Source organism: Adiantum capillus-veneris, chromosome 3 (assembly GCF_014529385.1).
Source record: "Adiantum capillus-veneris isolate H3 chromosome 3, ASM1452938v2, whole genome shotgun sequence".
In the NCBI taxonomy this organism is placed as follows: domain Eukaryota; kingdom Viridiplantae; phylum Streptophyta; class Polypodiopsida; order Polypodiales; family Pteridaceae; genus Adiantum; species Adiantum capillus-veneris.
In genome coordinates, this window is record NC_140933.1 from 97,350,997 (window position 1) to 97,375,767 (window position 24,771).

At 44.4% G+C, this 24,771-nt stretch overlaps 1 protein-coding gene across 1 annotated transcript; it reads right to left on the reverse strand.

Moving 5' to 3' along the window:
* Nucleotides 1-1,754: 1,754 nt before the first annotated feature.
* On the reverse strand, nucleotides 1,755-24,493 carry LOC147461359 (uncharacterized). Its single transcript, XM_086508921.1, has 10 exons — nucleotides 24,084-24,493; nucleotides 23,112-23,177; nucleotides 22,426-22,606; nucleotides 22,047-22,243; nucleotides 3,059-3,109; nucleotides 2,868-2,959; nucleotides 2,663-2,751; nucleotides 2,439-2,584; nucleotides 2,226-2,330; nucleotides 1,755-2,136 (listed from the first exon to the last, which is right to left on the reverse strand). Exons 1-10 carry the CDS (start codon nucleotides 24,420-24,422, stop codon nucleotides 1,996-1,998), a joined length of 1,407 nt encoding a protein of 468 aa, XP_086365047.1. The 5' UTR covers nucleotides 24,423-24,493; the 3' UTR covers nucleotides 1,755-1,995.
* Between the last annotated feature and the right edge of the window lie 278 nt (nucleotides 24,494-24,771).

Consider the following 24,771-nt stretch of genomic DNA (forward strand, 5'->3'; position numbering starts at 1 on the left):
AAGGGTGCATGCCGTCAAAATTCAACCCTTACATTGGAGAGGATACAAGAAGCAGGCAAGCACAACACATGCACCCTCGTATTTTGGTTAGAACCTAGAATTGACAGGCATAGTTGAACTTTCTTTCGACAAGCAATTTTCCAAGCCCCCTTTCATATGCTATGTGTAAAGTGGCCAACCTACATAATTTGTCATATATAAGACATAAACTTCAAGGTATAAACATGAAAAATTACAAGCCATTTCGAGATTCTAGCATGCCAAATGACGCGAGTTTTTTTCGAAACACTTGTTTTGACAGGCAAATAGCCCTTCACAAGAACTACCACTTAGTGTATGTATGCATGAGTACCCATATTCTATGCGAGTGTCTCCCCTACCATATTGAGTCGAGACAAGCATCCAGAGAGTTGTGGGATGAGTTTGCAAGTTGTAGCCTAATGGCATGCAATGTGTCAACCCTAAATACCCAAGCTTCTGCTCTATAAAGAGCCTCTTTCAACTCTCTTTTCCGTAAAACAAGCTTATACTTTCTTGACTTTTTTCATTGTATTATTGACTTTAACAACAGTTGGTAACATACCCAATTTGGATGAGCAATTCATTAATCATTGTCTCATTTAGTCAATAATATAAATATTTCCTAATCTGTGTTATTAGCTAAACATGGGAAAGTGCATGGGCAACCATTAGGCAACTAGCCTCCTTGGCAACATTGCCACTTCTTAGGAGAAGGTGTGTGTGTGTGTGTGTGTGGGGTGTAACATATTGCATGTACACCTTGCAATTCACCCTAGCCGACCTCCGTAAGGGCCTTCACAATAAAACCCTCGCCTTCACATTCTCCAAGCATTCAATAAACAATGATTTTGGGTTGAGGGGTGCATGGATTGATTTGAGTAGTTGGAATCAATTTGTAGTTTGTTTTGTCATTTCCTCACTTATTTTGCATCTCATCTAGTGCTTGGCATAGAAAGTATGCTCTCATAGCCCACCATCTGTGCATCCAAATTGAGCCCTTACACATAGATTTAGGAAGCCATTAGGGTTCTCAAGTCCCTCTCTACAAGTTTTCCTGATTAAGCTCTTAACTCTCCGCTTATAGCCTTTAGCCACTCCATTTGCCCCATAATTGTGTGGGGGGGGGGGGGGGGTACACGCGACGTTGTAACTAGGAGCACACAAACTAGTACTGCAAGACTATAATGGTGCTCCCCTAATCCTTCGACTGCGGGGGAAACGCAATTGTACCTCGTCTTGCCGTTGGACAAGGGTTGATTCTCACGTGACCGGATGTGAGTAGATGCCTTCCCTATGGGCAGCCATTGGCAAAATAGAGCCAGTTCCCACTAGCTCCAGCTTTTGAGAAAGGGCAGTTTCCCACCTAGACCTAAGTGTTTAAATGTGGCGGACATTCACAGCCTAGCCTTCAGCATGTATGCACACACACAACAATCTAACAAATTCTCTCTCTCTCTCTCTCTCTCTCTCTCTCTCTCTCTCACACACATTGCTATTTTCCTTTCATTTCTATCCTTTTTCTTCCTTCACTCACATTTTTGGTTACTCTGACCCTCCGCTCTCTCCAGATATAGAAATCCAAACTAAGATACCTAAAGCTAAGGATGTGTCAAACCGAAAGCAATGTTGGAAGGCTTTATTATGAATCCTGATGTGATAAATAGGCTATTGCACAACTGCTTTCTTGGGGGGGTGGGGGGGCTGTTATATAATATAATATCTTTGTACATCAATGACAGGAAGATGTATTGTTATATTGGTTCACAATGATTTCAATAGAGACGACAAATATGTTACAATTCTGGGATGGACTGCCGCAATACCGTCAAAAACCCAAGCTTCGGTCTACAGAGTCTATGAATCTTATAAGGAAGCACTCTGTTGAGGACAGGTACTCTCTCACTTAGACTTACTTGGAAGATCTCACCTACAAACATCTCAGAGACATAGAATATATGAAATGTGTCCATAACTCTAGTTAAGAATACACTCCTTGAAACCCTTCTCCAAAGACTCCCTCTCTAGCTTCTTTCCAATAAAAACAAGTTTGTTGACTCTCTTTTCATCAGCTTGCCAGTCTCGATCGGTACCTCCCTCAAAAAGCGCATGAACCGCCTGCATAAGAGGTACAAAAATGATACATTAAAACACGCACTAACATGAGTGTAATCAACACCACCATACAGAGGAAAGGTAGTGAATACCTGAAAAACATATCTTTGTTCGATACCATCCACAGACAATACTCCTTTGCAACGATAAATATCATCGGCATTTTCGGATAGAAGAGTCCCTAGCCACATGTTTATCTGCAAATGAAAAGAGACTCGGGCTGACAATGTATGTTATGCTATTCATTCCAGCTTCTCTAGAAAATAAAGCAAATGCCTTTTGCCTGCAATTGACTATTCTCATACCTTGTCCAAATCCAGAGTGCCTTCACAAACGATGCTTACAGAGCCGACACCAGAGTCATGTGCATGATGATGATGATGATGATGATGCTTGGAATGCTCCTCCTTGGCATGGCCATGCTCATGCTTCTCATGATGATGGTCATGATCTGTAGTATAACATCGACTTGATTACTTTTATCTCAAATGCATGAATGCAACATGAATTAGCAGCCGTTTAACCTCACCGTCGTGATTGCAAGTTGAATCACAAATATGGTCATGTCCATGCTCGTGTTCTTTTGCGGGCTTATCATCCATTATGTCTTTCTCAATCCTGGCAAATCAATGCATGAAATCTCAAAATTGAAAGCATAAAATGCATGAGGATTTTGTGTGTGTGTTCGGGGGGGGGGGGGGGGGGGGGGGGGGGGGGGGGGGGTTTGCACTCACCTCTCCAAGTCAAAGCCTCCAATACCCAGGACATAATCAAGATCCACCTCACCATACTTTGTTCGTTTCAATCGTGCCATTTCATTTATAGCCTGAAGATGTGGGCAGTCCACACAATAGGCTCAATTTCATGAGCAAAAAGAAGCATGCATCAACACAAACAAAAAAAAATTAAGAAAATGGAATTTCACCTTGATACGTTGACCCAAGACATCAAGATCACTTTCAGTTACAAGATCCACCTGCCCATCACAAAAATCTCTCTCTCTCTCTCTCTCTCTCTCTCTCTCTCTCTCTCATGCTTCTCCCAGTCTAGCTCCAGTTGAGAGCACATTGCACTATATGTCAAAAAGTAAAAGCTCCTCGGGGTAAGAAGCAAGGCCTCTTGCTTCCGCTGCCTATTCCCGAGGGACCTTTTCAGGATATCTCTATGGATTTTGTGACTAACTTACCACCAAGTCTGCATTCAAGGAACACTCAATGTTTAACTATTGTTGATCGTTTCAGTAAATTTTGCATGTTGATTCCTTGTAAGGCCATAGTTATTCTACAAGATGTTGCACGATTGTTCATAAAGCATTGGTACCCCCTCTGTGGTTTGCCAAAGTCTATTGTTTCATATAGGGATGTTAAGTTTACGTCCAACTTTTGGCGTGCACTCTTTGAAAATTTTGGCACAAAGTTGAATTTTTCATCCGCTTTTCATCCACAGTCAGATGGTCAAACCGAAATTTATTATCAGTTGGCTTTAGATGTGTTAAAATCTTATGTTCATGATCAACAGTCTCAATGGGAGCTCTACCTCCCATTGGTTCAAGCTATCCTAAATGATTCCTTCTCTTCTGCTATTGGTCGAACTCCGTATGAGGCAGTTTTTGGCCGTCCGTTCCAGTCACTTTTGACTAGATCGGTCAGTCAAATGCCTGATGCCAATGCTGAGAGTCAGTCATTGGATGAGATTTCTGAGAGTGTGAAGCTTCGGCTAAGCAAGGCTCAGGAATCTTATTCGAGACAGGCTAACAAGCATCGTCAGGAGGTCTCGATCAAGGAAGGAGATTGGGTGTATCTACGAATCATGAAACAGCGTCTTAAGCAAGTTGGAAAGAAATGTCCTAAGTTATCTTTTCGTATGTATGGTCTATTTCCAGTCATCAAAAAGATTAATGAGGTTTCAATGAAATTGAAGTTGCCTAACTCATGGTCAATGCACAACGTTTTCCATGTTTCTTGGTTGAAAGTGTTTCAGGGAACACCTCCAAAGGACGTTTCGGAAGAAGAAGAACCGAAGATCATCGATGAAGCTGAAGTCATGGAGCCGGAGCAAGTCTTGTTGCATCGGTTTCGCCATGGTTCGAAGAAACAAGTACGACAATATTCTTTGAAGTTCAAAGATCGAGGAACCCACGAAGCGGTGTGGGTAGACGAAGAGTTTTTCAGGGATTATCCAGAGTTTGTTGGCCGACTACAAGGAAGCCATGCAGCTCGGTACCAGTACCTCACTTTAAAAAGGAGGGGATGTCACGTGACACATCCCAACCCTATGTGTCCGTGGACAAGCTACACCATAGCAGGGTTCCCGTCGGTCAAGTCAATTAGATTAGCAATGATCTGGCACTTTTTGTGAGTATATTCGTGGACCGTGCATGCCCAATCACTTAGTATAGATGCATATCCTCTGGTTGCATAAGCATAAGCATAAGCATTTCCATTAGATTCCATCAGAGTCAGTTTGGGGATTTTTCAAGTGACTTTAGCCTATTTTTCCCTATATTTAACATTTTTCACTTATTTATTAAGTGACTTTTGTTGGGTACTCAGTAGGGAAAATTGGGTAAGTTAATATATAAGCAAACCCAAGTTAACACAATTTGGCAGATGAGCCAAGGAGCACAGCAGGCTACCAAGCAACAGGTGTTCCCTCCCTCTCTTAGCATGACCCTCTCCAAGCCAACTTGGCGAGGCCCCTTCACCCGCAGCCATCAGCGTTTTGGAATCGCCCTCTTCTAGCAGATCTTGGCATTCTCATTACCATCATCCATCGCCAACATCCTCCATCAGTTGGCGTTTTTCCCCTAGCACCAACATCAGCATTTTCAGCCCATTCACTAACGCCAGCAGGACAGATCCATTCAGCGTTTTTGCTCAGCATTAGGACCCCTTCCAGACCAGCGTTTTCAGCATTAGAGAACCTGCTATGGCAGCGTTTTTCAGCCAAGGTTGTTAACCTAAAACGCAGCCTAAAGGAGCAGATTCACCAGCGTTTTTCCTCAGCACATCAGCCCCGACAAGAACAGACATTTTCAGCCACAAATCAGCAGGAAAAACCAGTCATTTCAGCCCCCAAAAGTGGCAGAGATTCTCAGCCCTTGCCCCTTTGTGGACAGCAGATAAAGAAGCATCGATTTCAGCCCTAAGGTCTTCATCGTCTTCATCGACATAGTCCCCATTTGCATCAGTTTGTCCACCTTTGTGCAATCAAAGTAGACCACTCTCGCCGACGAGAGTGGGGCCTTCGGAGGAGGGTTTTACAACCTCTCAGGTGTCGTATCTCTTCTCTCTCCTTCTCTCAGTCTCATTCACTTGCACGCACAATATCCACTCACTTTGTTCGTGATCATAGCACTCTCCATAAGACGGATGGCTCTCTCCTTCCCTAATAACTAAAACGAACCTTGAGCAATAAAGATCACTAATCTTGAGAAAATACAACATTCATTCCGTTGCACCTTACAATTGAGGAGTTATTAGAGAAGAGGCTGATTCAGCCTAGTTCTTCACCTTTTTGCTCCTAGTGCTCCTAGTGCAGAAAAAGGATGGCTCATGGCACGTGTATTGATTACCGTGCGTTGAATAAGAATACCATCAAGAATAGGTTTCCTATTCCTAGGATTGATGATATTCTCGATCGTTTAGAGGGTGCTGCAATTTTCAACAGGATAGACCTTAAGAGTGGATACCATCAGATTCGTATAAGGCCAGAGGATGTGCACAAGACTGCGTTCAGAACGACATTTGGTCTTTATGAGTTTCTAGTGATGTCGTTTGGGCTAACAAATGCTCCTGCCATGTTCAACAGAATGATGGACCGGATTTTCTGCTCGCATCAACAGTTTGTTGGGACGTGCTTCGATGACATGATAGTCTATTCGAAGAATGAAGAGGAGCATAGGCATCACTTGACCATTGTGTTCGAAGAGCTGCACGATCACAGGCTACTTGTCAATCCTAAGAAAAGTCAATTCTTCCTGAAAGAGATCCACTTTCTTGGCCACATAGTCTCAAAGGATGGTGTCACAATGGATCCCGCAAAGGTCGAAGCTATTAAGACATGGCCAGACTTGAAGACTGTGCACAATGTCAGAAGCTTCTTGGGATTGTGTTCCTACTATAGAAGGTTTATCAAGAATTTTGCAGAGATAGCATCACCTCACGCTTTGCAAAAGAAAGAGGTCACTTTCAGATGGACCCAACAGAGATTTCAGTTTTTAGTCTCTTAAAGGAAAAGTTGACTTCAGATCCAGTAATTGTTTTGCCAAACCTCAAGAAGTCATTTGTGGTCTAGTGTGATGCGTGTGGCAGTAGCAACGGAGCAGTGCTAATGCAAGATGAACGGGTAAGAGCTTACGAAAGCCGAATTTTGCAAGGGCCAGAGAAGACTATGCAAGTCTATGAGAAAGAGCTCTTGGCCGTGATTCATGCGCTTTCTAGCTGGAAGCACTATCTCTTCGGTGTTGATTTTGTTGTCCAAACAGACCATCAGACCTTGGGATACTTCTTGACACGGTCAAAGTTATCCGAAAAGCATATGCAATGGGCAAACATTCTTTCTATGTTCCACTTCCAGATTATGCATGTGCAAGGCAAGAAGAATGTTGTGGCTGATGCGTTATCAAGGTACAAATTTCAGCTGTGTCAATTCCTTATCATCATGAGCTAGATGACATGAAGGAACAGTATGCTATTGATCAAGATTTTGCAAGGACCTTTGAACAGTTACAAGAGAGGCAACATCATGAGCACTACCTCCTCAAAGATGGTTTTATGACGATGCATGGCAGACTTTGTGTCACTAGGCCATTGCGACATAAGGTCGTGGAAGAGAGTCATGTCCCACCGTATGCAAGCATCGTGGTATTGATGCGACAGTTAAAGCGGTAGAGACATTCTTCTATTGGCCTACCTTGAGAAGGAAGTGGATGCCTTTGTGCGAGCATGCGTGATTTGCCAGAAGGTCAAGTTTGACAGGCCAAAGGCACCAGGACTGTTACAACCACTGCTAATTCCGAATAAGCCATAGGAAAGCATTGCTATGGACTTTATCTTTGATCTTCCAAGAACGCCAATAGGGAATGATGGTATATGGACCATTATCTGCACGTTCAGCAAGCATGCCCATTTTATCCCTGTCAGGAAGAAGATAAAATCTTATCAGATGGCACGCTTGTTCATGTACAATGTACCATGGTATGCCACAATCGATTATCAATGATCGTGATCCTCGCATGACCAATTTGTTCTGGAGAGGATTGTTTGAGAACATGGACACTACGCAAGTTCTCGTCTTCGTTTCATCCACAAACTGATGGACAGTCAGAAGAGGCTAATTCTATTGTCTTAGATCTGCTGAAATGCTGTGTGTTAGATAATAAGGGCAAGTGGGAACACTATTTGCCTATGCTCGAGTATGCGTACAATAATACGGTGCATTTGTCGACTGGCAAGGCACCTTTTGAGATTGTTGAACGCGGCAAAAAAGTTCCTCCCATTTTGCATACAAAGGACAAGATCTTTGAGGCAGATCGATATGTTCGGAACATGGATGAAATGTGTAAGAAAATTAAAGTTGCCTTGGAGAAGACTCGGGCAAAGCAAAAAAAGGCTGTTGATCGTCACCGTCATGAATTGTTGTTATCACCTGGTGATTGGGTTTTGTTAGGTTCGAAAAGGCAAGGTTAAAGAAGATGAAGGGCAAGGAACGGCTATTTCCTAAGCTCAGCATGCGTTACTATGGGCCTTTTCAAGGGCTTGACAAGATCAGCGATGTGGCTTACAAAACTTTGCAATTGTTTAGTCTTGTCATAAATTGCCTGATGCATGGAAGATTCATAATGCGTTTCATAATGAGTCTTCTAAGACCCGTCGTGGGTGATGTGCCAGAAGATATGCCAGATGAGGATCGGCCATAAATTGAGGAACTTGATGAGATCATGGTACCTGAGCAAGTTTTGGCTCGTAAGGACAGAAAAGTTAAAGGACAGGTTGCAAGACGCTACTTGGTGAAGTTCAAGAACTATCCGCCTATGGATGCGAAATGGATGGAAGAGCATGAACTGTCAGAGTCACCCAATGAATTGCAGCTTTACCTTGAAGCCTTTGGGTTACAACCTACTTATACCCCAACCCAACGTGTGCAAAGGAGGGGTAATGATAGGGCTAGCACATCAAATGTACATATGAATTCAGTGTAATAGATGGAAATGACAAAAGTATGAAGGTTTCATTAAGTCATTTGTATCTATGTGTTACGACCTTTCTTGCGGATACATGCGATGATAAAAGAGTGCTAATAGCACAAGATCATCAATGGCGTGTATTTATAATATGCAATCGAGGACGTTTGCGATTTCAAGAGGGGGGTATGTCACGAGGACGTGGCAACTGCTAACTATGTCACGAGGATGTGACAACTCCTAACCTTAGTTGTTGGTTTCTTTCCAATGATTTTTGTTTTATTTTAAGACCCTCTTTTTGAAGTTGCAAATGGTCGGACATTGTATGGCCAATGTAAACGGTAGTTTCACCCGCAAACGGGAAGCTGGTCGGGACTGGAATTCGTATAGTAAGAGGATGTCTAGGCTCAATTCAAGATCATGTAGGTCCCCCCGTCGCACTTAGCAAGTTGGTGGATACTAGGAAGTGAACTCAATAAAGGCATAAAGCCAAGGTGGGGTCTCCAAAGGAAAGTACCCGACAGTTGGGCCACATTGCATTTTTAGATGCCGTCCCAATGGGGACAGATGGTCAGAAGACCAGTGGGAGCCCAACGGAAGCATCTCCTAAAAATTAGGGAACTGCTATTTTGGGCCTCGAAATATGTTCACGTCATTACCTCCGGAATGACAAGGAGAACATTTTAGAACTCTGGCACGAAGTCAACTGGGCAACCAATCGGGAGATTTTTAGGCGGCAACCCCGAAACGGGAAAATGCTTGTAATCACGCCAAGTGGCACAAAATGGTGCACTTTCCTCTAGCAGAAAAATGGGCGCTGATTTTTATAGCTAGAAGACTCATTTACAGTCTTCTGTCAACAGGTTAAGAGCTATGGAGTGCATGCTTTTCTCTCTATGTACGGTGTGGGGCTAGGAGTGATGACCTGCACACTACACACTGCGCTCTCTTTCCCCTACGTGCAATTATGTGATGCCCCACAAGTAGGCTCTTCATTTGACTGATGTACAGCTGTGTGGTTTCATACTTTTGTGCCGAGGCAAGAGATTTTGTTTTGTTTTGTTTTGTTTTCAGAGTCGGGTAGGGCACGCCCGGTTGCTCCCTTGATACACCAAAAAAGTATACAAGAAGAACGACCAAGACTATGCACCCAGAAACCGAAGGCAGACGCTTTTGTCACTAGTTTCCTCTCGACTACGAGCGTCCAGAATTATCTACACTCTTAGGGCCATGACTAATCCCTTGAGAGACCCATTTCGCCAACTTGATTTGGGCGTGACAACGACCAAGTACCTCTGTTTAGAGGCCCAGGTACTGCGGGACTTGCTTCGGTCTTCCCTTTGTAGTTGCGTCATCCAGGTAACTTATCGCTCACCTCACTAAACTGCCTTTGAAACCCAAGGGTTTTCCACTAGGAAATGCCATACCCGCTTGGAAGGGCGTCGGCTCACAGGTGGCGTCGGCTGAGGTTGGTGGTGTCTCCCGTTTGCACCTCCCAACCCCTTTTAGGTGAAGTTGACCCCCCCGGCGAGGAATGGCACTTGGGCGCTCTTGTAGCTCATCTGGCTTCGCTTGGGGAGAATCACGTCATTTCCCCCGGAAGGGATCGGATTCAAAATAACAACATAGGAAGGAGAGAATTATCTCCCCATCCGCCTATGCAAAGCACCCAAATACCGGGGTACAACTTCACGAAGGAACTTCGCCACAAGCACGTGCCCTGCGGTTCTGTCCCTCAAGTGCCGATCACGACGTATCCAAAAGGGCATCCGCTTCCCGCGATGCTTCCCCACCAAGGAGGATAATGGTCCTTTCTTCAAGGTCCACGAAGGGTCGATTACGTTGAAGGTGGAGTTGACTCGGTTTAGCCACCTCCCCCTAGCTTCATCAACCGCCGAACTGTTCATCAAAAAACGCAAAAGCGAATGACCCTCTAACTGGGAGTATAGCGTGCAAATGCTGTGTTCGTGCATGTAGCTATCCGCCAATTTGAGCCCACCTACTCTCGCAAGAGCCAGCATTCTCTCCTCGTTCCTATTCACTATAGTGCTCCTATTGAGCTACAACACGTATCCACGTGTTTGTTCAAAGCTGGCCTCCTTATAGGGCTCGAACGCCAGGCACGAATGCCTCTCGAGTCTCTTCCCACTTGTCCCATGCGTGGTAGCGAACTGAGCTAAAGTCAGCCGTTGGGATATACTTATTCATCCAATTATGGGTTCTTGTCTTCCAAGTCCACCTCTTGAACGGTTGGTTCTTAGGCTTCTTGTTTACCAAGGAGCCTATCCAGGTAGATGAAACCGACCGTACTTGTCAAAAGCCCTTGCTCATTGTCCCCCACAAAAGGCAGGTACAGGTGGTATGTTAAACTCGTGATGGACAGTTGAGTCCCTACAGAGGTTGACCTTGCTCCCTTTCCGAGTAACATTCGCATCCCGGTGGCGACGAGATGCTGTAGAGAGTGAAGGGCACGCTGATCGTGAGCCCCCATAATTTCTGCGCCATAACAAATCACTGGATATATGCACGCCTTAAAAACAATCAGTCGAGACCATATAGGGATGGCTCGGTTCGCTAGTAGGTGCTGACATGCGAATAGACTTTTCCTCCCCTTGTCCGCTCCCTCCTTGACGATACGTTCAATGGAAAAGTTCGAGTCTACGTCGATGCCAAGGTACTTGTACGTTTCACCCACTGCAACCATCTCACCACCCAGAATAAAGATCCTCATAGAGAGATCCTGCAGGTTTCCGTGGAACACCATGACCATGCATTAGTCAATTCCAAAGGTCATGCCCCAGGTCTTTGCCCATTCACTTACCTTATCAAGGCTCGTTTGTAGGCTTTCAGGAGAGTCAGCAAGTAGAACCAGGTCGTCAGCAAAAAGGAGTCCTTTAATTCTCTTGAGGAGGTTAGGCACTGCCAGGCCCCATGTTTCCCCATCTGCGTCTAAAATATCGTTGATGTATATATTGAATAGATAGGGCGATCCCAGGCATCCTTGGTGGACTCCCCGCTGCACCGCAATCGAATCCGACAGTTGTTCCATGTGTCGGACTTTAACAAAGATGGACCTATAGAGCGCTTGGAAAAATCTAAGTGCTCGACCTTGCAGGCCAGCCGCAGCGAGCTTTAGGAACAACACCTCGTGCGGTATTGTGTCGTACGCCTTCTTGAAATCAATGTAGGCTGCATAAGTTGGGTTCCCATCCTTGTGTCACAAACCGGAGCACACACGAATAATCAACAAGATGAAAATAAATAATCTTTCAACTAAACAAAGTTGAGGGAGAAGTTCGACACAGTATTTGGGACCAGAAGATGGCCTGGTTCCCCCCTTTAAAGAGAATCCTTTATTAGGGAGAATCTTTTTACAAGCACAAGAACCGGAGAAAACCCCTCCGTTCTAAATCTCTGACTCAATGGTCGTTCCTTCCCGTAAGGGAAATTCGTCTGTAATCATAGTCGAGACTCCGCAGACAATTTCCGAATTCCGTTCCCGGAATTCCCAAGCGTAGGCTGAAGCCTTCTCGCTTCTCCTTCGCGATGAAGTACCTGCAAACACACACACAAACACGCGACAACAATTCGTATGGCGAATCCACAATTGATACCTGTCGCTCTTGCGCGGGAAAAAGCGACTTCCGTGCTTCATAGTCTCGCGATCTCTTGCGGTAGAGTCTTCTCTTGCTGACGTTGGTAACCTTCTTTCAGCGAGGGCATGTGGTGCTTTTATAGCTCCTTGGCCACGGCACGAATAGCTGCTCGCGTAGAGATCGCGGCCTCTTTTTTTCTTCTTTTTTTTGCGCTGCTTTGCCCGAAATAGGGAGAGAGAATTCGCTGGCTTGTTTTGTTGCTTTATTTTAATAAGTAGGCAGTATTAAGTGGGCGGCATTCTCTCTGGCTAGTTTTGTTGCTTTATTTTCTAAGTGGCTGCCCACTTATTAAGTGGACGGTCGGTATATTTTAAAATTGGTCTGAACTTGCCCAAAAACTCAATAAAACCTTATAAGTTAAAAACAATGCCTTTCACAACATTTCCCAGGCGTCCCTGGATGCAACAACATGCACGAATGCAATGCAAACATAGATTCCTTGCGGGAAAGCGTCTCCTCTTCCCGGAAAACTCGTTAAAATATTCCGCTTTTATAAAAAAAAAGCTTCTCAGAACCCATCTTTATTCTTGTGCTTGCGTCTTTACGCATATTCCTCTTTCCAATTCGGGTTTCCTGCCAGACCCACGAGATATTCCCTTTCCGATGCTCCCGTCACCCCATCACGTGATGCATCAGAAATATTCGTTTCCCAGTCTTTCCCACCGAACTAACGGTAAAACCCCTTCGCGATGCTTAATGTCACCCATCATATGACGCATCAGAGTTTTCCGTTCCTGATGGCTTTTAATAATTCCAGTAGATCTGCAGTTCCTAACCTTACGGTTCAAGTGCACATCTTTAAATATCCTAATTTCAATAAAAAGAAATTACTCGAGAAAATAAGAAAATAAGAAAATAGTCCATTTAGCAACATCCCTCTGGCTTCTAAACAATTGTCCTCAACTGTAGTGCTCGTACATATCCTTCCAGAATCTCAGGATAGGGTGCTAATTCCTGATCGGTCATCCACTGAGCATCTAGAGTAGATAATTCTTAAACTTTACCAAATACTTCCCGTGTAATCTTCCCGGACTTACGTGGCCGCTCCTGATGATGAATGATCTGTTCCGGTTGGAGTATTCCTTCCGTTTCCTCAACCTCAGGAGGTTCCTCAGCAATAGGCTGACTTGGAGGCGGTCCCACATATGGCCGGAGTAAACTAACATGGAAAGCATTGTGGATCTTCCAATTAGGTGGCAAGTCTAATCGGAACGTCACATCGTTCACTTGGTCAATTATCTTAAACGGCCCATAATAGCGATTGGAAAGTTTTACCACTTTCCCTTTATGAGTCGCTTGTTTCTTTAGTCTTGCCTTCTCAAACTTGAGTAAGACTAATTGACTGACTGTTAAGTCCAGATTCCTTTTGTGCTTGTCCGCAGCTTTCTTATGTTTTTCCTGAGAGCGCAAAATTGCTCTCTTAACTTGCCCGTAGGCCGTGTCCAAATCCCGGACAAACTCATCTGCTGCGAAAATCTTATCCTTAGTGACAAGGATCGGTGGAAGCAAAGGCTTACCATAGAGAATCTCAAAAGGTGCTTTCCCTGTAGACGAATGCACGGTATTGTTATATGCGTACTCAACAAGGGGCAAATACTTCTCCCAGTCAGATTGTCTCTCTGACACACAAGATTTCAACATATCCAATACTGTGGAATTAGCGATCTCACTCTGCCCATCCGTTTGAGGATGATGTGCAGAAGAAAAATTCAACTTTGTGCCAAGGTTATCAAACAAGGCACGCCAAAAGTTGCCTGTCATGCGAGGATCTCGATCACTCACAATAGACTTGGGCATTCCATGATGCTTAAAGATCTGTGCTAGAAAAATTCTAGCCATATGGTCTGCTTTGATTGTTTTCTTAACTGGAATAAAGTGAGCTTGCTTGCTAAATCTGTCCACGATAGTCCAGATTGCATCATTTCCAGTTTGAGTCTTTGGGAGATCCATAATAAAATCCATGGCAATACTCTCCCAGGGTTAATCAAGCACAGGTAAAGGTTGGAGTAACCGAGGCGTCTTATACCGATCATACTTTACTTTTTGGCAAACCAAGCATTCTCTGACATATTGATCAATGTCAACTTTAAGGCTTGGCCAAAAGAAATATCTTTCCAATGCTAAGGTCGTAGGGAGAATTCCCCGATGACCTGCATATGGTAAAGCATGTGCTTCTTCCATGATTTTCTTTCTCAAATGCACGCAAATTGCGTGGTGGTGATAGAGGTAACCATCCCGAATAGAATAGGGATATTCATCCTCTCCGTTCTGTAATTTATTCCAAGTGGAGGAGAAGTCTGGGTCATTCGGATACAACTCTGGAAGTGATTCCAATTCTTGGTGATACACAGAAGTAACTGCGTTCACCCTAGGCCGTCTAGACAATGCGTCTGCAGCCACATTCTTACTCCCAGCCGTATGGAGGATCTGGAAGTGAAACATGGACAAAAAGTTGGCCCATCTCATTTGCTTCTCAGATAATTTCCGTTGCGTAAGAAAATACCGCAAACTCTGGTGATCGGTTTTGATCACAAAATCCGCTCCTAGAAGATAACGCTTCCAGGTAGACAAGGCGTGGATCACAGCCATAAGTTCCTTCTCGTAGATCGAGGCATGCAATTCTGCATCCTTAAGTCGTCTACTTTCATAAGCCACTGCATGGGCTTCTTGGTTAAGCACTGCACCGATGCAATCACCTGAAGCATCGCAGTGAACCTCGAATGGTTTCCTTAAGTCTGGCACTATCAAAATAGGTCCATGGCTTAATAGGTACTTTAGCCTACCAAAGGCACCTTGTTGTCTCGATCCCCACCTGAAAGGGATCTTTTTCCTTGTTAGGTCATGGAGTGGTCCTGCTACTTGAGCAAAGCCTAGGATAAACCTCCGATAGTAAGAACACAATCCCAGAAAACTTCGTACATCATGTACCGTAGTGGGAGTTGGCCAATCTTGCACGACTTGGATCTTTGCGGGATCCATTTTCACTTGGTTGTGTGAGACTACATAGCCGAGATAGTGTATCTCAGTGAGGAAGAACTCGCTCTTCTTTGCATTCACATGCAACTCATGCTTTCGCAATTCTTGAAACACTATATCCAAGTGCTTCCGATGTTCCTCCTCGGTCTTTGAAAAGACGAGTATGTCATCAAAGAACACTCCTGTGAAAGCTCGGTGTGGGCTGAAAATTCGGTCCATCATTCGATTGAATGTGGCAGGAGCATTGGTCAAGCCAAACAGCATTACCAAAAAGTCATAAAGTCCAAAAGTTGTGCGAAAGGCAGTCTTATGGACATCTTCAGGGGCTATGCGTATCTGATGATACCCGCTTTTTAAGTCAAAGCGACTAAAGATGCTTGCTCCCTGCAGCTTATCGAGAATATCATCAATCCGGGGTATCGGAAAGCGATTCTTGATAGTGATCTTGTTTAGAGATCGATAATCTATGCACATTCGAAACGTGCCGTCTTTCTTCTGCACCAGTAGAACTGGAGAGCAGTAAGGCGAAGTACTTGGTCGTACTAGACCTTCCAAAAGCTCATTGACTTGCTTCAAAATTTCCTCTTGCTGGGCAAGACTAACCCGATAAGGGGGTAGGTTTGGGGGAGAGCTACCTGGTACGAGATCAATGTGATGATATTCCAAACGTTCCGGAGGTAGCTTGTCTGGTAGAGTATCCGTGAAACAATCTTTATACTTTTCAAGAAATTGAAAACGTTTAATTTCCAAACTAGAGAGCGAACCCTCATTAGTTTTATCTCTTTCATGTGCGAAAATCAAGTAAGCAGAAGCGCACTTCTTCATTTCCTTCTTAATGGAGATATGCCTTACAATAGGGAATAGCCAATACCCTGCATCGGCAAAAATTTTAATTTTCTTGCCCTCATGCTCAAAAGCGAGGGTCTTTTATACATAATCTGGGACCGGTTGCATATGGTAATGCCATGGCATACCCAAGATGATATCACATCCCTCGATAGGTGCCATCAAAAAGCATTCGCCGTCCTTGTATTCACCAATCCAGAGATTGAGTTGTCCTTGCACGGGAGTTGCATTGGTGGTCAACCCCTCAAATGCCGATCCGGAAGTGACTGGAGTTCCAAGCTGAGCCGGTGTAAGGCCCAAACGCTCTGCAATTTCCAGTGAAATGAAGTTGTCCATCGATCCAGGGTCGTAGAGGATCAACACCCGCTGGTTATTCACAGATCCCCAACCTTTAAGGAGCTGGCGCTTCTCTTTCTCGGTTTCTGTATTCCCTTGCACATCAGGAATGGAATTCAAGCTCGGTGGAGCGGGTTCCTTCTTCGATTGTTCCCTCTTCGAAGATGCTTGTTCCTGTCGTTGCTGCCGAACAGGGCAGTCGGGCTTCATATGTCCTTTTTCACCACAGAAGAAGCACCTTCCTTGCTCTTTGAAGGTTTGTATTTGGTTTGGTGTGAGATACTTAAGCCGTCTTCTAGTACCCTCTGGCTTCTTAGGCTCGTCCGGATCCTCTGGGGAACGCTTTTTGCCTTGGTTGCCATGGTCATCATAGACTGCTCTTTGCCTTGCATGGTATGTGCTATGTTCCATCCGTCTGGGGGTACCAGTGGAATGTAAATCCTCGGCAATGATCGCCGACTCCATCATCCGCTAAAGGGTGTCATGTGGGTACACCTTAATACTCTTCCGAAGCGGTAGTTGAAGACCTGCTTCAAACTTTCGCATCTTTTCTTCGTCGGAAATCTTCATAAAAGGCGTAACTTTTAGAAGAACCGACCAAAACTTGTCGACATAAGCCGTGACTTTCTCTTGTTGCTTCTGGGCGAGCCAGTCCCATTCCTTCCGAATGTCCTTCTCGAAATCCAGTGGAAGAAATTGTTCATAGAATTCAGCTTTGAATTGAGCCCAGGTTTTGGCTTGAGTACCTTCCAGAATTTTGGCTAGCCACCAGTTGCTTGCAGTCTTCTTGAGATGCATCCCAACATGACGCAACTTGGATTTTTCTGTGAAGTTTCCGTTGGCAAAAGCAACTTCAAACTGCCTGATGAAAGACAATGCCTTGGAGATATCTCTCCGTCCTGTGTAGTTATCAAACTTCACATCCTTGTCACCGGATTTGAAAATCCGCATCTTGCGGTGACGACTGCGGTTATCCCTCTTGAACTGGGGCTTCTCTTTAGTAGCATGTAGGGAAGTAGTAGGAGTTTTCTTCTTGGGAGAAGATTTAGATACTATATGAGAAGTAGATGTAGTAGTATAATCAGGAGAGTATGATGGAGAAGAGATAGAGATATCCTTGCTTTCATTAAGCAGAGAGAGTTCTTTTTCCTGGCCCTTGCTCTTAGAAGGCCGTTTGTCCTGATCCAGAGATCCCTTGTGCCTTTTGGCACCTTTTTCCACACCATCCACCTGCTGGTTGCTTCCATTAACAGGATTTTCCTGACGCCCATCGACATCCGTTCCTTGTGGCTTCTTGATTCCGTCCAAAGCCTTTTGGACAGCTGGCAACGAAATGAGTTGTTGCAATTCCGCGAGTTGGGCTCGCACTTGCTGAAGTTCGTCTTCAGCGGTTCTTCCGTGGCTTGTCATGGTTCTTCCCGTTGCTTCCCGGAATCGTCCTTCTTGGCAGAGAAAGAGAGGAATCCGAGCTTTGATACCACTGTCACAAACGGGAGCGCACACGAATAATCAACAAGATGAAAATAGATAATCTTTCAACTAAACAAAGTTGAGGGAGAAGTTCGACACAATATTTGGGACAAGAAGATGGGCTGGTCTCCCCCCTTAAAGAGAATCCTTTATTAGGGAGAATCTTTTTACAAGCACAAGAACAGGAGAAAACCCCTCCGTTCTAAATCTTTGACTCAATGGTCGTTCCTTCCCGTAAGGGAAATCCGAGAGATGAGCTCTCAATCCTTTTTTCGTCTATAATCGGAGTCGAGACTCCGCAGACAATTTCCAAATTCCGTTCCCGGAATTCCCAAGCGTAGGCCGAAGCCTTCTCGCTTCTCCTTCGCGATGAAGTACCTGCAAACACACACACACACACAAACACGCGACAACAATTCGTATGGCGAATCCACAATTGATACCTGTCGCTCTTGCGTGGGAAAAAGCGACTTTCGTGCTTCGTAGTCTCGCGATCTCTTGCGGTAGAGTCTTCTCTTGCTAACGTTGGTAACCTTCTTTCAACGAGGGCATGTGGTGCTTTTATAGCTCCTTGGGCACGGCACGAATAGCTGCTCGCGTAGAGATCGCGGTCTTTTTTTTTTTCTTTTTTTTTTGCGCTGCTTTACCCGAAATAGGGAGAGAGAATTCGCTGGCTGGTTTTGTTGCTTTATTTTCTAAGTGGCTGCCCACTTATTAAGTGGGCAGCATTCTCTCTAACTGGTTTTGTTGCTTTATTTTCTAAGTGGCTGCCCACTTATTAAGTGGGCGGCCGGCATATTTTAAAATTGGTCTGAACCTACCCAAAAACTCAATAAAACCTTATAAGTTAAAAACAATGCCTTTCACAACATTTTCCCGGCGTCCCTGGATGCAACCACATGCACGAATGCAATGCAAACATAGATTCCTTGCGGGAAAGCGTCTGCTCTTCCCGGAAAACTCGTTAAAATATTCCGCTTTTTTAAAAAAAAGCTTCTCATAACCCATCTTTATTCTTGTGCTTGCGTCTTTACGGGTATTCCTCTTTCCAATTCGGGTTTCCTGTCAGACCCACGAGATATTCCCTTTCCGATGCTCCCGTCACCCCATCACGTGACGCATCAGGAATATTCGTTTCCCGGTCTTTCCCACCGAACTAACGGTAAAACCCCTTCGCGATGCTTAATGTCACCCATCATATGACGCATCAGAGTTTTCCGTTCCTGATGGCTTTTAATAATTCCAGTAGATCTACAGTTCCTAACCTTACGATTCAAGTGCACATCTTTAAATATCCTAATTTCAATAAAAAGAAATTACTCGAGAAAATAAGAAAATAGTCCATTTAGCAACACCTTGTGACAGAGTTTCACGATCTCCTTCAGACATGCTATCTACCCGAGGCAAGAGCCTCCTTGAGCAGGAACAGGAGTAGCTAATTGCTACTCCAAAGCAAGCACCAGTGAGGGTCACAACCCCACCAAACAAGTGTGTTTTCAACATTGTGTATGCGCCGTTTTTGGACTGTTTTGCTGTCGCAATGACGCCACAAGCATTGGCAACCGGTACCCGATGATGGGAAGCCAGATGAGCAAGCTAAAGTGGAGGAAAGCAAGGAGATACTCGTTCCAAAAAGATATTGGCACACAAGGATAAAAAGATTAAAGGTAAAACGATTAGGCGGTTCTTGGTTAAATTCAAGAACTATCCTGTAGTGGATGCAAAGTGGATGGAGGAGGAGGACCTAGCACATACTCCTCACATTTTGGAACTTTACCTTGAAGCATTCGGTTTAGCATAGTCTACTCCGATAGAACCCTTATTTCACCATGCGTGAATCTAGTGCAACGGGCTTGCACAAGAGGGGAGTCACTCCGCTCCTTTGTCGACTACGCCGAATTTGATATAGAGTCACTGATGTCCCTTTGGGTTTCAGGGATACTGTTGGGCTGACCATATTTTGCTATATGACTTTATGAATAGGAATTCCCGAAAATGATACTAATTGATTTGTACTTGACTTGTTTGAGTGCAGGAACTGAAAGACGAAATGAATGCAGTATTTCAGTCTCATAAATCTCTATAGACATGATTGCAATAAGGATTAGTTAATCGGGCATGTGTGAGGTCCCGACTGGATCTAGGTGCGATTACTAATTACATTGTCGATAAATCATGGTCTGAGATTTGAAATGAATTTGAATGTGATGTAAGGCGCAGCGGAAGTGAATGTTGAACTTTGCTCAAGATGAGTGCTCCGAACTGTGCTCAAGGTTCCTTTTACTTACAAAAGGGAGAGCCTTTCGTTCCTTTAATGAGAGAGTGCAATGGATACAAACAAAGTGATGAACACTGTGAATGAAGAAGCTGAGACTGAGATATAGAGAGAGAAGAATACGACACCAAAATGTTGTCAAACCCTCCTCCAAAGGCCCACTCGCTATGGCGAGAGCGGTCTACTTTTAATTGCACAAATCTCTACAATGATTGGACTTGCCGACGATGTCGACAATGATGAGGACGACGACGAGACGGGCTGAATCTAAAAACGCTAATGGCTAAAATCTGCAAATCTTTATCTCCTGAATTCTGACTCTATGTCGATGACGACGGTGCAACGTCTACGCGCTGAAAACACAGATGCTGAAATCTGTGTTTTCCTGGCTGAATCTGCAAACTTCAGCGGGATCTGACCATGCCGCGAGAATCTGCTGCGGGAAGGTGAGATCTGCAAGGTTTGGGGGTTCTGCTACGGAAATTGACTATTGAAAGCTGAAAACGCCGAGTCTAGGACTGATTCCGTCGCGAAGATGTGCAAAAACGCTGAGATTGATCTGCAAACCAAAAACGCTAGGGGCTGAAGTCTATCCTTGCTAAGGAAACTGCTAACGCTAGGGCTGATTTGCTTTTGCTAGGGAATCTGCTATCGCTAGGGCTGATCTGCTGTGTCTTGTGGTCGTCGGGGCTGCTCTGCAATGCAAAAACGCAAAGGCTGATCTGGGAATGAAAACGCTAGGCTCTGCTATTGGGCAAAAACGCTAGGTTGGTATAGGGGGGTCCTGCTGAGAAGGTGCCTGTTGAACCGAAGCTCCTGCTGCCTCTTCTGCCAGAAAGTGCTAGCACTAGGTTTCTATATATACAACTTAGTAAATTTGCCCTACCTAGTTCCCAACAAAAGTCACTTAAAAATAATAAGTGAAAAATGTCAAAAATAGGAAAAATAGGTCTTCTGCACTGTAAAATGCTTCTGATGGAATCTGACTGAAAACTGATGATCATGCTAAGTGCAACCAAAGGATATGCATCTACTCTAGGTGTCTCGACATGCACGGTCTGTGAACAAACTCACAAAAAGTGCCAGAACACTTATTATTCTAGACCGACTTGACTGAACTGAACCCTAGTCATGTTGTAGCTTGTCCACGGACACGTAGGGTTGGATGTGTCACGTGACATGTGATTTGTCATGTGATGTCCTCTGATGTCAAGTGATGTCCTGTGATGTGACTGTCAATTGGTACATGTGCTAGATGTGTTGTGTCTAGTGCGTCGGTACTAACAATCAATGTCTACTAAGACAGTTTACTATTTTTGCAGGTGTAATCGAGGACAATTACAATTCTTCAAGAGGGGGTATGTCACAAACTGATGACGTGGCAGTGCCCCCCCCCCCCCCCCACACACACACACACACACATGTTGACGTGGCAACCAGTACGAACGGCTGACTGAATGCTGACGTGAGCCCAGATTTTGCAACGAAAACTGCGAAAGATTTCACGTTGATGACGTGGCAATCCATACATTGTACGGATCTGCGCAAATTACAATGGCCAGCTTTTGAGGCTTGATGCTTTAAATTTTAAAAGCTTTTGGAAGACCAATTATTTTGGGAGCTTTGCTTTTGAATTAGAGATTTTTGGGGCTCTGCTTTTGGGCATCCCTTATACCAGTAAATAAGTTGGTTGGGCCTCACTTCTCAGAGCATCTAGATGCAAAGTCTGAGAGTGAGTACCCGCCGACTCTCTTGTACTTTGAACACAGATTAATATAAAAAGAAATATCGAAAGGGGCACCAGTCTTTGGGGCCAATATCTCTGGGCACGGAACTACGCCAGGCCGTGTCATCTTTGTGAACTGTTTTGATGAATCTCTCTTGTGTCGCAGTAGAATCTTGACTTGGGATGTCCAAGTTGGTTACATCACACACACACCCCACACTTCCAGCTAGTAGCACTTCTAGATTCATTTACGTATCTCTTTTTTTGAATCCAGACATGATATCAGATTCACCAGTTTGTAACAGATTGGTCTCATAAGTCATTTTGGCCTTTTAAAGACGTTAATCTCTCTCTCTCTCTCTCTCTCTCTCTCTCTCTCTCTCTCTCTCTCTCTCTCTCTCTCTCTCTCTCTCTCTCTCTCTCTCTCTCTCTCTCTCTCCAGACCTTGTTTAGAAGAATTCGATCAGCATATGCTATCTGTTGCACAGCTTCATTAACCACACCTTCCGGCTTCTTCTCATCCAGATGCTGTGGAGCATGTTTAGCATCCACAAGCGTCAAGACACCATCCAATCGAACATGAGGAGCCAGCTCCTCTTCCATATAAAACGTTTCAATGATAGGTGCAGGATTTGCAAGACCTAAAAGGAGACTAGAAAAAATTAGAGGTCCAACTTTCGATCAGTAAATAAATACAAGAAACAGTAGACCACAATTGCATCCACAAATAACCAGCAGTGAGCTAGTAAAGCTTAGATGAAGCAATCACAGAACGAGATAGCAATGAACATGGACAACAATTACCGTAGTTGAAACTCTGTACCTGTGGTCTCTATCAATATATGATCAAACAAATCCTTCTTTGTGTTCACAAGCTCAACAATCATTCGCACAAGGTCACCTCGAACAGTGCAGCATAGACAGCCATTATTAAGCATCATAATATCTTCCTGCCCCGCCTGCTGAGCTGCAACAAGAGACCCATCTATATCGACTTCGCCAAACTGTCACATGATAAAATCTTTTGGTCAAAATTAGTAAGGACAACAAATCATCAAAATGATGGCAAAAACAAAACTTATACTCAATTCAAGAAAGAGACTCAGCTATGTCCACAATGCTATGCTAACATGACAAAAGAAGCTGGGAAAGCATTAAAGTGCATAATTTGACAACATGCAATAAATTACGCCCAATGCACTCCTGATAAACAAAGATACATCTATAACTGCTACATCTAGCAGATTGACTGACACTATAGGCAAAGCCTGCATACTATCTTCCAAGAAGAAAAACTCACATTTGTCATTAAGGTCTAAACACAATCTCAAATGCATTACATGCCCACTTGTATGCTTTGCATAGGCATGAATGTCTAAACCCAATCTCAAAGCCTTCACATGCTCGCTTACATGCTTGGAAACAAAATCTGCTTGCTCAACAACAAGTTCAAATACATTTTCACAACCAAAAAACAACCACAGTAAAAAAAAATGGAAATGAGCATACCTCGTTCTCTATTACTGCAAGCCTTTTCCCATGGTTTGCCTTTAGGACGTAGTTAAGTAAGGTAGTCTGCATGAAAAGGACAAGAGGCAATTGGTGCAGGTATAACACAAAACATAGCAAAACCATACCTAAGATTCTTCAAAGTATTAGCACATTCAGAATCCAGATACATGAGAGGCATTCTCGATCTCACTCTCTACTTGATGAAATACAATAGTAAAGAAGGACGACAGGGCAGCATGCTCTTTTGCAATGACTACGCAAACAGCTCCATTCACGGAATAAGCACATTAGGGTGGTTAACACATAAGTTCATGCTTTCATACCTGTACTTTTATGAAAGCATGAATTCGAGGCTTTGAACTCGGTCATATGCTACCCTCATATTTGGCTAGCATTGTAGTTAGGAGAGAGATAATTGCATTGTAAGACAAACTGAAATTTGAGAGCATACAAAAACTTGAAGCTTAGAGTTCCTGTGAGGCAACAGACAAGAGTATAACCAGCTCCATTGATTGAGACCTGCTTAGTTTAACGCAAAATGAATGGGTGCAATTGATCTTTAAACTCAATAGGGTCTAGTGCCAATGAGGCGGAACCCTTTTGCCACCTCTTTTTGGCCTGCTGGTTGGTGTACTCCAAAATCCAGCTCGGCAATTGGTGCACAGCTATGCAATCCATCCAATGAGCTTAGCTTCTTCCAGCTGGAAGACACGGTGGTCCAATGAATGAGCACCAAGAAAGGCAACCAGCCTCTATATTGTGTGCCAATTAGACCACTCCATGCACTCTATTCACAAATTCTAATCTACGACCGGAATTATACAGCAAATCATCCATCAACAAGGGAATACTGACAGCATCTCATGCAGTGATCCCGGTTGTATCCTTTTCAGTACGCCTGAGATGCCCCATCGGATCAATGGAATAAAGCCCACATACAAAATAAGAATCTCAAGGGAGGTAACTTACTTTTCCAGAACCAAGGAAGCCAGTGATGACAGTAACTGGGACGCGGTCATCATCTGTAGAGGACTGCGACACAGGGTCCTGGTAGGCTGAGCGCGCACTCGAGAGGAATCGCCGTCTGCAGGCACAACTGTTTCTTGTAGGAAAACGACCAATTCTCGGTGTGAGGGAGAGGAAACCCCATGAGGAGGAGGAAGTAGACGCAGGAGAAGAACCGGCGGACGAGAAGAAAAGGGCACTCCTTCTGCAGTGAAAGCCCGAAAGAGGCTTGCAAGGCAGCAACGCTCTTGCAAGCATGGCGCTGCGCACGTCGTGCAACGAAGTTTTGAATGCGGCAGCCATCGCGAAGTCCTCAGTACACACGCACCTACACTCTCAACTAAACCCTTCCCTCGCTGAGAAATGCTCTCTCTTTGGAGTTTGGAGTTTCCGGAAAGTCCAGATATTTTGTCTCACCCTTTAAAGTGTGGCCAGTCATCCACTCTTTTGTTGGCCTTTCCCCTTAGGCCTGGTTCACTATAAGCGGCGGAAGAAACTGGTTTCACAAGGTGATTTCCGGGCGGAAGGGACATGAAAGTGCTCTTCCACTGCCTATGAGTTCACAGTGCACGGCGGAAGCAAAAGCTGTCAAAGCCCACCTGGAGAAAGGTGATTGGTGCTCAATTCTTTTGTCAAGTGTGGAAGAACCCTT

Excerpts from the sequence above, each read along its gene's own strand:
- LOC147461359 (XM_086508921.1), bottom strand. The coding sequence starts at position 24,422 with ATGGCTGCCGCATTCAAAACTTCGTTGCACGACGTGCGCAGCGCCATG. Across the intron at positions 23,178-24,083 it reads GCTTCCTTGGTTCTGGAAAA|ACTACCTTACTTAACTACGT; the intron begins GTAAGTTACCTC and ends CTTTTCATGCAG. Across the intron at positions 22,244-22,425 it reads TATATTGATAGAGACCACAG|GTCTTGCAAATCCTGCACCT; the intron begins GTACAGAGTTTC and ends GTCTCCTTTTAG.